Raw genomic sequence first — 15,129 nt, 5'->3', positions numbered from 1 at the left:
TACAGGTAACATTCAGCAGCCTAGTTTGAAATAAAACCCATCCTAGGTGAGTTAACAAAATATTGTATATATTGAATAATTATCATCATTAAGATGCTTTCCACTTTTATTTTATATTTTAACAGTAAACAAACCACCAGGGCTTTGAAAATCCCAATCATTCTTTTTATGATGCTGATAAACAACATAATTAAGAAGTCAGCACCATAAAGGATAGTGCCAGTTTTATGAGCAACTGTGAAAAAAAGTGGTTTGCATGCAATAATTTTAGGTCATAAACTGAAAGATTACAATAGTGCAATTACAATTAATATGAAAAGCACAACATATCCCATACATATACATATGATATACATGCAACTTTCACCTTTCAAGGTAGGGTAAGTCTTTTTAGGAAGGTAAGCAATCACTTATTGGGATATGGTTATCAAATTTATAAAATAAATTACATAGTGATAAATACATCACCACTAGTTTAGAGAAGTATTCTGCAACTTTTTTTTTTTACTCCTTTCAGTTCAAAAGGAACCAATTTGAATGTTTATATGCCTACTTCTCGTATAGAATTAGATCATAAAAATTAAATTACCATGGTATAGTGACCATGTTTACTAGTTTCATACATTTGCCAAAATTCTCGGAAAATCATTTGTTTTTTAATTAGTATTTTTAGTTCTCACACTTAACCTCATTCCCAAAAATCCAAAATCAGTTCTTTCACATACTTAATTGGTGGGTTTAAGCATAATATACATAGATTTTTACAATGAATTATAAAAAATACAAAGGCACTGAGGTCTTAATGTTAGTTTTGTTTGGAAATAGAGGATCTGAAAGTTTGAGCAGTTACACTGTGTCAACTAATCACAATGGTACCTTGAACAAGGTTCCATGCCAAAAGAAGATTATGTTTGCTTTAGTTGATTTATAAACGCACGAATCACCGTTAATCAAAGGAAACTGGTCATAATTTACTGTAATAAATAACATATTGTCCTGCCCAAATGCCGATAAAAGATAAATAACGTAATGGTAAAGCTCATACTACGAAGAAATCAAGTGAAAATGGCGAATGGAATCAGTTAATCTTCCTTACACAGTTAACATGCCCATAGGGCAATCTGTTAACGAAAAAAATAATTTAGTTCCCAACGAGACGTATCAAATTCATATTTCAACTTAAAATTAACACGACTTATAACGAAAAGATGACCTTGTCTCATATAAGTAAAGTATCTAGATATTCTTTTATCCTAACTAGAAGCAAAACAATATGCTCCAAATTGAGTTAAATACGATGAAATAAACTCGTATTTGCCATCAGCTGATTTCCAAACCAAAACATTGACTGCTTTGTTAGTATTTTATGAGAATACAAATACATTCAACATAATAGGATAGAGTAATGTATAATTTTTAAAAGATTCACGGAAAAGATGCATATTCATTGTTTTTATTCCATAAGTATATGTAGATATCACCAGCCTGATAGGTATTGCTCAATTATGCCGATATCGATCTGAATCTGAGTCGGAATTATCATGGTATCTATCATCGTATACTCTAGGCTAACTTGATAATGTTACTCAATCTCTCTTTGTACTGAATTGCCATGGGCCAATATGCATTGAACCTAGAGAATTAGCTGAAATTAATAATTACTATTCCCTATATGTATAAGTATACTGTGTAGTGTAGGGTATGCTACCCTATAAGTAAAGATGGTGTACTGATTACCCTAGTGTAGGCTAGGCTACATTCGAGATATGATTTTTTTCTACATATGATGGGTTTTGGAACCTAACCCCATCGTAAGTAGGAGAATACCTGTATGTTCTCGATATTAAATCTAAGTGCATAAATATATCTTTTTAAGATTCCACTTAAGCAGGCTCTATCAAGTCAAAAGCCTTAATCAAAACAATGAGACATTTGGCAATATACGAATTCCTCACTCTTAGGAGTGGTTGAAAGACTTAATTTTTTTATATACAGCTGTATATTTACCAATTCGATATGCCAGCCATGAGATCAGATGACGACAGATACATCTGTATCTATGCTAGAAAATGTTTCTATCTTTCCCATTTTAGTGAGAGAACGTTTAGTGTTCATTCTCTTTAATATGTAGATGGTGGTGTACTTTGTTTATGAACTGACAAACTCTTAGGTGGAGAGGAACACCAGTTTTCAAGATGACAGTATTAATAAAAGCCAAAAGTATGCTTTCTCATGCATGCATCAGTCTATAAAAAGATAATGATCACCAAAATATACTATCATAGTTGTCATCCAACAGACCACTAAGTTGTAAGAGTTACTCGAGATTAAACAAAATGTCAAACAAAATCCTTATACCTATTTCAATATAATCAAAAAGGTCCAAATGAAATTATGTAAGACTTAGAAGATATTGAAACAATTACTTATTACTCAAAATAATATACTGTCATTATTGGCATTAATCAAACACACATTACTAATGCGAATGTCTAAGCTAATAGAATAAATAAATAAATAAATTATATATATATATATATACATATATAAAAATCTGTAAGGCCATAAAAAACTGACTACTTTAAAAACTAATTGGGAAATCATAATATTTCTTACATTTGTTTAAGGGAACAATGTAAAATGCAGTTTTAGCATTGGTAGGATCAAACTTGATAGGGTACTTTTCCAGTCGAAGAACATGAGTAAAGGTGAATTTGTGGAAACACTGCAAGGACATCAACTGGTCCTTTGTCATGCGAACATTACTGCCAATCTCTTTAATACGAATGACGACTTCTCCAGACCTTGTAAACACTGGGAATCCACTGACCTGGGGAAGGAAATAAACTGGTAAATATTTTGTAAATATTACAAAAATTACCACTTCACTAAGCATATCCTCTAGATATTTTAAGCCAAACTGTGGAATAGTCTCCCTGAGGATGTTGTGCAGCTGGAACCTCAAGTATTAAATCAAAGACACAGTGCATGTAGTGACATACGGGGAGAGAGAGAGAGAGAGAGAGAGAGAGAGAGAGAGAGAGAGAGAGAGAGAGAGAGAGAGAGAGAGAGAGAGAGAGAGAGAGAGAGAGAGAGAGAGAGAGAGAGAGAGATGCAGATTAAAAATATTAGACTGTAATTCAAATTTCCTGTGGCAATTTTTCACTTAAAAGCATGAAAACTTATAAAATGCTTAAAAAATTAACCAAACACTTTCTACAGGGGTATCATCTTTGAAAAATGCAGTAATTTTGCAAACAGATATCACAAAAGTACACTAACTGTACATGCTATAATTACCTTTGTATCATATTTGCTCATGTACAAAAATAAAAATAATAAATTTTTCATACAAATATTACACATAAAAGCATGAAAACTTATGACTTCAAAAATTTAACAATGAATTCTGTAGCGTTTCTTGAGGATCTCGCAAATATTGCATGTCTGTGAAAATATCGTGTAAAATAACTAACAGGGTCACGAGTTAATGAGGGGTATGTGGGTGGCTCCACATGTCTCGTGACCAAGCACAGATGCCAATAGTCCCTTGCATACACAATTATTTTAAACTTTACCGGTTTCCAGCTGGCGCTGAGTATTTATCCTTATGTTAAGACCGAAGGTTTGTTTCATATATGAACAAATATCGAGTATGCCAACTAGTCAAGTTCTGAAGAAAAGTTCAGGTGTCTGTGAATTCACACAACTTGAATTGCAAAATATTGAGGTATTACTATAACTTAAAACTAGTAAAAAAAACATGGAGTAACACAGAGAAACAAAGCATCCCAATACAGCAGTAGGTGAACTGAACTGATTATAAAATTTAGGCTAAAGACCAAGCACTGGGACCTATGAGGTCATTCAAATTGAAATGGAAATTAACAGTAAAGGTTTGAAAGGTGTAAAAAATGAGGAAAACCCGCTGTTACACTAGGAATCAAATGTTAGGAGAGGGTTTGAAAAGCAAGTTGGAAGGAAGAGAGTATGCAAGGAGGTACAGTAAAAGGAATGAAAGGGGTTGCAGCTAGAGACCCAAAGGCATGCTGCAAAGGACCTTAAGTGCACCGAATGAGGTGCACTGACAGGACTACCTACAGCAGTAGTACCATCTGTGCAACTCAAAGGTTCTTTATTGCAACCCTTTGGCCCCTAGTTGCAACACCTTTTATTCATTTTACTGTACCTCCATTAATATTCTCTATTTCCCATCTTACTTTCCAATCTCTCTTAACAATTAATTCAAAGTGCAACAGCAAGGTTTTCCTCCTGTTACCCCTTCCAAACCTTTTTCTGTCAATTTCTGTTTCACTGCTGAATGACTTCAGAGATACCAACAATTGGCCTTTGGCCAAAAACAAATTTTCAATTTCAAAACTAATTTTTGACTACTACCTTCCGAACCCATATTCGCTTGTACCTTTCATGTTCATTAACTGGTCGACGAACCTACCAACATTGAATCCTAAACATTCAATACAAACATTAAAATACAGGTAGCCCTCAGTTACCCACAGACTTGGTTTTAAGGCAATTATCTAGCGTCACAAAATTGGCAATTTAGGGTGCCATAATGGGCTAAGTTTCCGTTATCAACATCATAAAGTGCTGATAATAGAGGTGCCATTACCGGTTACTGGCGCCATTAACAGAAACTTGGCTCGGGAGCTGCCAGTATAGCATAAATATGCATACACATATAATAGTCACATATATATCCTTTAAAAACAAATAAGCGAAACTTACGGCCACAAACAACAAGCAACAAGCCAGTTGGTCTCTGTGAAATGATACCACAGTTGCTTGTTCCCGGTTGTTCAGTCAAAACAACCAGATTCCCCTGTGCTGGGGGAGCTACGGAGCTCCCTCCATCACCAAGCCATTCCTTCTTTAAGCAACTGCATCGACTGGCATATTAGGTAAAAGTGTAGAGGAGGGAGGGTGCCTGTTAGTTCTGCAGTTAAGTATTAAAAAAAAAATTATTTTAAAACTGGAAATTCATTGTTTGATACTAACCTGCCAAACTAATATTTGCATGGTTCCCAGCACTGAAAATTGGATGGCGAGATGCAATTAATGGCACTCAAACACTTTTTTTTTTTTTTTATTATCATAACCTTACAATTCAGATGTATCCTAAAAGTAACTTAACAAAACTGACAATGCAAGCTTGCAATGACGCAGAAAAATTGTGGCCGATTGTCAGTAAGTCATGATGTCATTCTGTCTGCCTAAGGTGGTTTATTACGTTCCACCCCCAGTCAGACAACCACTCTCTCATATACCCTCCTCACAGACTCAACAAGCTCAATCCCCAGTCTTTGAGTTGAATTAAGTGATAATGACTGATGTCATATAAACTGGCAACTTGGTAACTATCATACTTCCAAACACAGACATAGCCGTTTTTTCTCTCTCAAACCTCCATTCAGTGATATCCCATTCATGCAGCTTCTTATGTGTTCTACAACAGCATACAAGTGGGATGATGAGAGGGGTTCATTCACACAGCTTTCATATCTATATAATCTTACATGCAAGCCAAACTGACCTGACTATACATGCTTCTATTATTCTAGGTACAAGGAAACGGGAAAGAATGAATGATTAGGTTATCACACAGCCAGCAGCAGCAATGAGATGAAGTGATCTTACAGAAGCATATACAGCAATGCCCCAAACTTTAGCGAGCTTAGGTTCCAGACCCCATCACACAAGAGGAATTTTCAAGTAAATTAGGCATGGTCTCTAAAAATTCTAATGAATGCTTACTTCTGGAGTTTGAAAACTATATATGACCCTAATCATGCTCCATAAGTATTAAGCTAACTTTCAAATGAGATTAAAGTTACTGCAGTTTTATTTAAAAGTTAGCTTAATACATTATCCTTAAAAAGATAAATAAATGGTTGGTAAAAATATAGGAGTGTGTGAAGATTACATATGTACAATGTATTCTCTCTTCTTTCTCCCCTCCGAATGACCAATCTATTTTTAGTAGTCTTCTCAACCACTTCCAAGAAATTCTTTGTTTTGAAAATCCTTTTCACGAAAATACGGTGCTTTTTACTTGGACTAACACAATTCTTAGTTATGTGATCTACCACTGAGAGAGAGAGAGAGAGAGAGAGAGAGAGAGAGAGAGAGAGAGAGAGAGAGAGAGAGAGAGAGAGAGAGAGAGAGAGAGAGAGAGAGAGAGAGCTCTCTTTATATAAGTGAGTTCTGTTGTGTTGTAGATGAGTTGTTGGATTAGTGAGTTGTTGTTGTTGTTGGTGAGTTGTTGCGGTTCCTTGGTGTTGTAGGTGGTTGTAGTGACTGTTGTGTTTTTTTTTTTTTTTTTTTTTTTTTTTTTTTTTTTTTTTTTTGTTAGTGATTGTTTGTGCAGTGGTCTTTTGTTGAGTTGTAGTTCTTGTTTGTTTGTTTGTGTATTGTGTTATGACGGCCATATCCAGTGGACAGCACAGCTCCTCGCCCTGAGTGACAAGTATGTGATGAGTACAAGTGTGGTTTTAACCCTTAAACGCTGAAGCGGTATTTTAAAAATCGTCTCCCGTATGCCGGCGGCGTTCGCGAGCGAGCGCCGAAGCGGAAAAAATGATTTTTCAAAAAATCAAAGCATGCTTAGTTTTCAAGATTAAGAGTGAATTTTTGGCTCCTTTTTATGTCATTGCCTCAAGGTTTAGTATGCAACCATCAGAAATGAAAAAAAATATCATTATCATATATAAATATTGGGATATGTGACAGCACGAAAAAAAAATTTCATATATAATTGCATATAAACTGCGCTGTGAGCAAAACGGTTAAAGTTAACATTGCCCTTTGGAACCTTTTCAACAACTCTTTTCGGCATTTTAAAATCACTGAAATAAAAGAACAATCTTTCATTAACCCTTTAACGCCGATTGAATGTATTAAACGTCGATATATATTGTCTGTTGGGTGCCGATTGGACGTATGGTACGACGATATTGTTGATATTATGATCTTCTGGACTCTTATTAGAGCAACTTTTCTTCTTCTGTATGTGAGCGAGATGTTTTGCTTGTCTTTTCCTCTTTGGCATGATGAAATTCTTGCCAAACCAAAGAAAAACAGATGTAAAAGCAAGTGATTGTCAGAGGTGAAACTGAAATGTGTACGTACTCTCTCCCATGTTTCTGCTTGCACTGAAGGCCGTGTAACCATACCTTCCCGTCTTATGACTCATGGAATCTCTACAGATGCCTTTGCTCACAATTTGCTTGAAATAATTATCAAAATTTACAATAATAGAGGAAACACTGCATTTTCTTGTACGGATCAAGGTTTTGGGCTTATATAGTTACTTTTACTAATTACCCTGTAACTATGAAAGTAAGAGGAATTTTGACAAAATATTCCGTATACTTATTCTCCATTGCCATACGAAGCTCCATGAATTTTATCATGACTGAAATTTTTGCCCTTACAGGCAGTCCCCTATTTACGACGGGGTTCAGTTTTTGAGATGTGTCATAAGCTGAAAATCGGCATGAGACGAAAAATTGTCGAACATCAAAAATCCTAAGGAAACCTTACTTTGAATACTTTGGGGGTCTATTGAAAACTATGTTAACTACATTTTTATGGTGCTTTTCATCAATTTTATAACCTAAAATTTTGGGACTGAACATTACATGTGGTATAGGCTAGTTTTAGAAATGTGCAAGAGTATGGCACTAGGCTAAGCCTAAGCTTTGGATTTCCTGACAACAGACAATAAATACAAATGTTGTTTTACTTATTTGACAAATTTTTAAGGTAGTTCGCAGACCCGGGGACAGATCCTACAATTCCAGAACCATTACCCCAAATAACAAAATGCATAGAATAAAAGTTGTCCAGAATTCCAATTATACCAGAAAAGTCACTTATCCGACCATTTTACGCCAAAATACCATCTGCCGATATTTCCAGTGAAACTTAAATTTTTCTAAGTACCCACTTGATGTGAAGGCTGACACGGCGGTCGGAGCTCCCGTAGTTCTTGAGTTGGCCGCGGACAGGCGTTGTACGTCGGCCCGCCCCCAATGCGAGAAATTTTAAACCAAACCAATCCTGTATCAGGTTGACCCAGGTCATTCCCAAGGGACATGGATTAACTTCCTCCCAACCAATAAAAACGTGTCCCATGAATATGAATCAGACAATCATACCTGCAGTCACAAAATTTGCCCTTTCCGTTCTACACCGCCGCCATGGATAGAACTCATTCCATATTGTTTCCAAAAAGTGTTACTGCTGACCAGTTCGATCAATATACGCATTTGTATGGTATTGGTATCCTTCTCGAGTTTTTAAGAAACACTGACGTATTTATGAAGTGGTTATATAGGGAAGGGTTACTTGGGGACTATTCGGGGTTATGCACAACATGCAACAAAGCGAACCGTCGATTCATGAAACATGGGACCAGCGAGGCCACGGGCCAAGCGATATACATGTGGCGATGTACAAACAGCAAGTGCGGTAAGAATGTATCAGTTTGGCACGGATCCTTTTTTAAAAAGTCGCGTTTGTCTCTTGAAACAATTATTATATTAATATTTTGCTTCACAAAGATGATCCCACGGTGTGTTGTCACAGATTTGGTTATGCCTTTAGCGCCGAACACCATGGTCGATTGGTATAAGTTTTGTAGAGATGTATGTTGCCAAATCCTGTGTGCTGATAATAAGAAAATCGGTGGTCCTGGTCATATTGTTGAGATCGACGAATCTAAATTTGGGAAACGGAAGTACAACCGTGGCCCAAAGGTAGACGGATCTTGGGTGTTCGGTGGCATTGACCGACAGACACGTGAGACCTTTTTCAAGGTTGTTCCTGACCATTCTGCCGAAACTCTGATCCCGGTGTTGCTTGATAACATACTTCCAAAAACCACAATCATATCTGATTGCTGGAAGTCGTACAGCAAAGTCCGGGATCATTATTTTGTGCATAATGTCGTGAACCACAGCGTTAACTTTGTTAGCCCTGACGACCCGAATGTACACACGAACACTATAGAATCGCAGTGGCGTGTCCTTAAACGGAGCGCGCTACAGAGACGGTACGCAGAAAGAACTTTACGAAAGCTATTTTTCTACGTACTGTATCCAGAAGCGGTATCTACAAGATGTTCCGTGTCCATTTCAGGCGTTCCTGAAATTGATTAAACGTATCTATGCGCTCAAAAGCCGCCCGACATCCCCCATCTCAAATTGGATTTCCCGGCCCGAAACAATAAGGCCAGGACCTTCTACCAGCAAGCCACGTGATCCCTCACCCGTTCCAAAGAGGCCGAGACTGATGCCTTCTTCTACCCCTTCATGATCGTCGGACAGCAGCAACTTTGAAGAGTGAATAAAGTAAGTTGTATAGTATTAATGTTTGTTAGCCTTAAATCTAGTGTTTCGGTTATTTCAAAGCCAGTACCGAAGCACGTGTTCGAACAGTACTGTTTCGGTTAGTTCGAAGCCTGTACCGGAGCACGTGTTCGAACAGTAAGGCCGTGGCGAACGAGGAAGGTGTTCAATGTTACAGTTATGGGGGGGAAAAATAGGCTAGTCGTGGTTTTTTGTATGTACTGTGGCTAATTCACTGTAACCTCTGCGGTTAGCGCGCGCAGTGGAACATTACCTCTTGCCAGAACATGTCTCGTCTGCCAAGAATCTTTAAAAATGCGGATAAGGCCCGAAGCGCCGTTCCGCTGCGGACTTACTGTGGGATCTAAGCTTCTAATTTAATGTCGGTTAGTGGTAGCCTAGGCTAGACGTTTTACATGTAGGCTAGTCTTTCAAAAGTTCGGCAATGTAAGGGGTCCTAGGCTAGCCTAGCCTACGTCAACCTTGAATGCAGAGTAAGGGGTCGGAGCCTATGTCGGTTAGTGATAGCCTAGTCTAGAAGTTTTACATGTAGGCTAGTCGTTCTAAAGTTTTGCAATGTAAGTGGTCTTAGGCTAGCCTAGCCTACGTCAACCTTGAATGCAGAGTAAGGGGTCAAACTTTTGCATTAAGTGTCAAAGTTCTGGGTCTCAAAACCGGGAATTGAGAGTTACGTGCGCCGTGAAAGTTCTTCACCGCTTCCCCCCACCCAAAAACCCCGGTTTCCCAATGGGTCCCCCCTTTACCGTTTGATGTTTTTCAGGCTTTATTTTTACTGGGTCAATTACAAAAAAGGGCCAAATACGTTATTCTCAGATATTTTTTCCCGCGAAAATCGATCGTCCCCGGGTCTGTAGTGGCTCCAATTTTTATTATTGTTATGTTGTTTAAATATTGAAAAAGTGCAAACTTTAGGGACTAGGCTAAGCCTACCACATTCTTTGGGTTTCCTGACAACGAAGTCAACAAAGCAACATTTGTTTCCACATTAGTTGACAAACTTTTATTTTTGTATGATAACCATGACAATAAATATAAATGTTGTTTTACTTAACAGAGAATCTATTATTACTATATGTTGTTTTTAATTTACGGTTGTTCTAGGCTATAATAAGTGCAGCCTACCTTTATTTCCCGAACATAAAGAAAGAATCTACTAGCCACCGCCATTTGTATTTCGTCAGCTGATAACTTCTTCATTCACGATTCATGCAGAATCATGTATTTTTTTATTCTATTGGTAAAAGGATGCTGTAAACTGAAAAACTTAAGTCATGCAATACATTTAATAAAATAAAACATTTGTGAATTAAACATCATCGAAGCCAGCAAATATTTTCTAGAAGTTTTTTTACTGTTATAATGTTTCATTATAGCTGTTGGTATCCTCATTAGGTACTGATAGAATAAAGAATAGAAATGAATGTTTATTACACTGTTTGGTAGTTTCAGTAGTTAAAGAGAGATAATGAAAATTTATGATTATTATACTGTGTGCTAGGTAAAAGTGGTTGCTTGGCGTTTGTTCGCTACTCGGTAGTGTTGGTAGTCTTGACAAAACCATGTACGTAAACAAAAGGTTGGAAGTTTTTTGTTTGTTTGTTTGTTTATTATAGTTAATGGCTAATTAATAATTATTTGAAATTGAATACAGAATGATTATTTAAACATTTTATTGGCATATTCTAAGCGTTTAGCTTCTTAGGTTTAGATGTCAGAATCTTAGACTAGGCTACAGTAGGAACTGCTAACACAGGTTAGGCTTATTGCCAGAATGAAAACTCAAGATTATAAGGGATATATGCTAAAGTCCTAATATATGTAGCAAAAATTGGGTTGTACATTACATGCAGTTGAATATTACTCAAGTATGTACAGTGTTTTGCCTTTTTGGAGTCATATTTTTTGCGTCGGATCAGCGTCATAACCCTAAGAACATATGCTGTAAGCCTGGAAATAATTTCTGATGAATATAATTGAAAAGCGTCACAAACTTGGAACGTCATAAGCTGCAGTTGTCGTATGCAGTGGACTACCTGTACCACCATATATGGGGGTACTGTTCAACCCCCTTAAAGGATACATGTGGCTGTAATATATGTGTATGCATATATGTGTAGCTGTAATATATGTATGCATATATGTGTAGCTGTAATATATATATGCATATATACGTACACAGTATTTTATTGTTTGTATTTAATGTTTGTTGACCAGTTAATGGACATGAAAGGTACATGCAAATATTACTTCTGCAGGTTAGTATGAAACAAATCTGTATTCTTTTCTATCAATCATAAATAAATAGCAAATATATATGTGAGAAGGAATAGATCAGAGAAAATAAAAATGTCAAGCCAACTCATTAAAATGTCAAGCCAACTAAGTACCAACTGTTTTAAAAGGATAGTCAAGCGACAAATAGGGAAATATGGTAAATAATTTTACTACAGTAAATTTCGGATAACACCAGAATTATAAAATAAATGGCAAGAACAAAAACTTGTAAGCGCAAAACATATAAGTGATGGTTGTGTACACTGAACAATTTAAACTACAGCCTAGACCAAAGTCCCAGTGTTCAAGCAGCATGTGTGACTTCTATGTTTTAAGCTTATCAAATTTTTATTTGTGCTACTGAGTTTATAACTATGTTATCTGGAGTTTACTTTGGTAAAATTATTTATCTTATTCCTTAATTTTCACTTAACTATCATTTTACCACATAGTTGGTACTTACTTTGCTTGACCTCATCAATTTCACTCTCTATTCCTTTTCAAATACTATATTAATTATATAGTTAACCCTTTCATGATCTGATGACGCGCAGCGAGTCAATACATTTGTTTCCTTAAGTGCACAGATGCTTCAGATGCAAGTTTTTTTTGGAAAAATTCACAAAAAAAAAAAAAAAATGTTTCAATCGACAGCATTGGGTCGACAGATGATGAATCTCGAAGAAAACGCAAACCCAAAGCTGCTAGCTTACTTAGCTACGATACAAAAATATCGTAGCTACGTATAAGTAATTGGAAAATCTGAAAATTGCACTCCATAAAAATCTAGCATTTTTTAATCAATTACAGCTCATTAGCAAACACATTTATAGCAAAATTATTGCTTCCACATGAAAGATCAAACATTTCTACACAATTTAGGTATAAAACAAACTCCCCAAACCTAATTATTATATTTATCATAATTATTTCCATAAAACATATAAGATTTTTCTTAAAAATTTTACGTTCATCATATTGTTTTTATTATTCCTAAGCCACGAGGCTTAGAAATAATAAAAAGATGTTCTGATTGCTTTAAGAAATAATTCAATCATTTGCCAACATAATAACTAACCAGAAGCATATAGCATCAGTCATAGTTCAGACGTACCGAATTTTACCAAAAAACTTTTCCATGCCCATGTTCTTTTCAGACTGGGGGAAACGTCATATACCTTACACCCTTATTTTTGGCCTGTGCGCAGGGGGGTTAAGTGTATAACTACTTTAATCATCACAAGTGTTACTAGATATATTGTAAAGGTACATTATATATCCTGAAGACTTACAATAGAGTAGTGGTTATTAAACTCGTAGTTAATTATGATAAAGAATATTATCTATTAATTATCTGTAAATGGTATTTTAAATTATATACATATGAAATTTATATTCGTATTCATGTAATAACTTCATATTACAGGTACTGTGAGCAGATGAGGACTGTTGTTTGTATATACGTACCCAGTTGCTAATACAATTGAACACAACAGGTCATACAAAGAATGTTTAAATATACACATGCACCTCTTGTATGTTTATGTTGTTAATCACAGACTCTACCTTTGCTTTTCTCAGTTTTTACATAAAGTTAAAAGCTGCATACAATGTATTTAGTAGAGATAGGTTTGCACTAGGAAAAATTAATTTCAAACTATTTATTGATATACATAACCTACATACATTGGTAATGTTGCATATGTTTTGTTATATTAATGCTTTCAATTAACCCTTAAACGCCGACTGGACGTATTTTACGTCGACATACAAAAGTTTTTTTAAAAATTCGCGGAAAAATACTTTTAGGCCTACCAGCCGAAAACTCTTGAATCACGCGCCTTGGGGGCTGCTGCGGGAGTTCACGGATCAAGGTGTTTTGTTACAAATCGTTACGCAGGCGCGCAAGCACAAATTTCTTTCTTGCCGCACTAAAAAGTATCTGTGACACATCTCGGAAATTATTTCGTCACTTTGACATAATTTTTTTACCATTTTAAATTAGCCGTTACATTAAGTTTTATATATGAAAATGTGCGCATTTTTATGTAGAACACAACAATAAAAATACTCATGATTGTAGCTTATATCAGTTTTGAGATATTTTCACATAAATAACGATAAGTGCCAAAATTTCAACCTTTGGTCAACTTTGACTCTACCGAAATGGTCAAAAAACGCAATTGTAAGCTAAAACTCTTATATTTTAGTAATATTTCAATCATTTACCTTAATTTTGCACTAATTGGAAGTCTCTAGCACAATATTTTGATTTATGGTGAATTTTTGAAAAACTTTTTTAAATTTTTCCTTACGTCCGCGCGTAACTCTTCCGAAAAAAAATCATGGTAATGTTTGCACCATTTTAATTAGCCGTTACATAAGTTTTTATATATGAAAATGTGCGCAATTTCATGCACTACAAATAAACAACCCATGGTTGTAGCTTTCATCAATTTTGAAATATTTTCATATAAAAATGATAAGTACAAATTTTCAACCTTTGGTCAACTTTGACTCTACCGAAATGGTAGAAAAACGGAATTATTGTAAGCTAAAACGCTTATATTCTAGTAATATTCAAGCATTTACCTTCATTTTGCAACAAATTGGAAGTCTCTAGCACAATATTTCGATTTATGGTGAATTTATGAAAAAAACAAAATAAAATTTTCTTTACGTCCGCGCGGTAACTCTTCCGAAAAAATCATACGTGCGATTGTGGTATGTTTGCACCATTTTAAATTAGATGTTACATAAAGTTTTAATATATGAATGTGCGTAATTTCATGTAGAATACAACGAAAAATAATTGAAGGTTGTAGCTTTTCTCATTTTTGAAATATTTGCATATAAATCACGATAAATAGAAAAAAAAACCACGTCGCGTCAAACTTTGACTCTACAGAAATGGTCGAAAAATGCAATTGTAAGCTAAAACTCTTACAGTTAGTAATAGTTCAGTCATTTATCTTCATCTTGAAACAAATTCGAAGTCTCTAGCACAATATTTAAATTTATGGTGAATTAAAAAAAAAGTTTCCTTCCCTCCGCCACAAATCTCGGAAATGTGTACGTTCCCATTCTCGGAATATTTGCTCGTTTCATATTAGGCATTTTCATAGAGTTTTATATATGAAAATGTGCGCAATTTTATGTAGAATAAAAATGATATTGTTAAGATACAATAAAGTTTTGTACATACTTACCTGGCAGATATATACTTAGCTATAGACTCGGTCGTCCCGACAGAATTTCAAAATTTCAAAACTCGCGGCACACGCGACAGGTAGGTCAGGTGATCCAACCATTTCCCGCCGCCGGGAGTGGCGGGGTCTGGAAACTATTCCCGTTTTCTAAGCCATAATTTCTCTTACACCTGTCTCCTGAGGGGAGGCTGGGTGGGCCATTAATCGTATATATCTTTGCCAGGTAAGTATGTACAAAACTTTATTGTATCTTA

The 15,129-nt window shown here is 35.6% G+C and overlaps 1 protein-coding gene across 1 annotated transcript in view; it reads right to left on the bottom strand.

Annotated features, from left to right (window-relative positions):
• Nucleotides 1–15,129, bottom strand: part of LOC135215665 (endoribonuclease Dcr-1-like) — a 178,889-nt gene that overhangs the window by 32,829 nt on the left and 130,931 nt on the right. The window contains exon 4 of the mRNA XM_064250609.1: nt 2,617–2,830. Within this exon, the coding sequence (XP_064106679.1) occupies nt 2,617–2,830 (214 nt within the window). The remainder of the gene's footprint in view (nt 1–2,616; nt 2,831–15,129) is intronic.

The sequence above is a fragment of the Macrobrachium nipponense genome, chromosome 5, assembly GCF_015104395.2.
Source record: "Macrobrachium nipponense isolate FS-2020 chromosome 5, ASM1510439v2, whole genome shotgun sequence".
Taxonomy (NCBI): domain Eukaryota; kingdom Metazoa; phylum Arthropoda; class Malacostraca; order Decapoda; family Palaemonidae; genus Macrobrachium; species Macrobrachium nipponense.
Note: the sequence above shows the minus strand (reverse complement) of the source record. Positions and strands in the feature narration are given on the sequence as shown.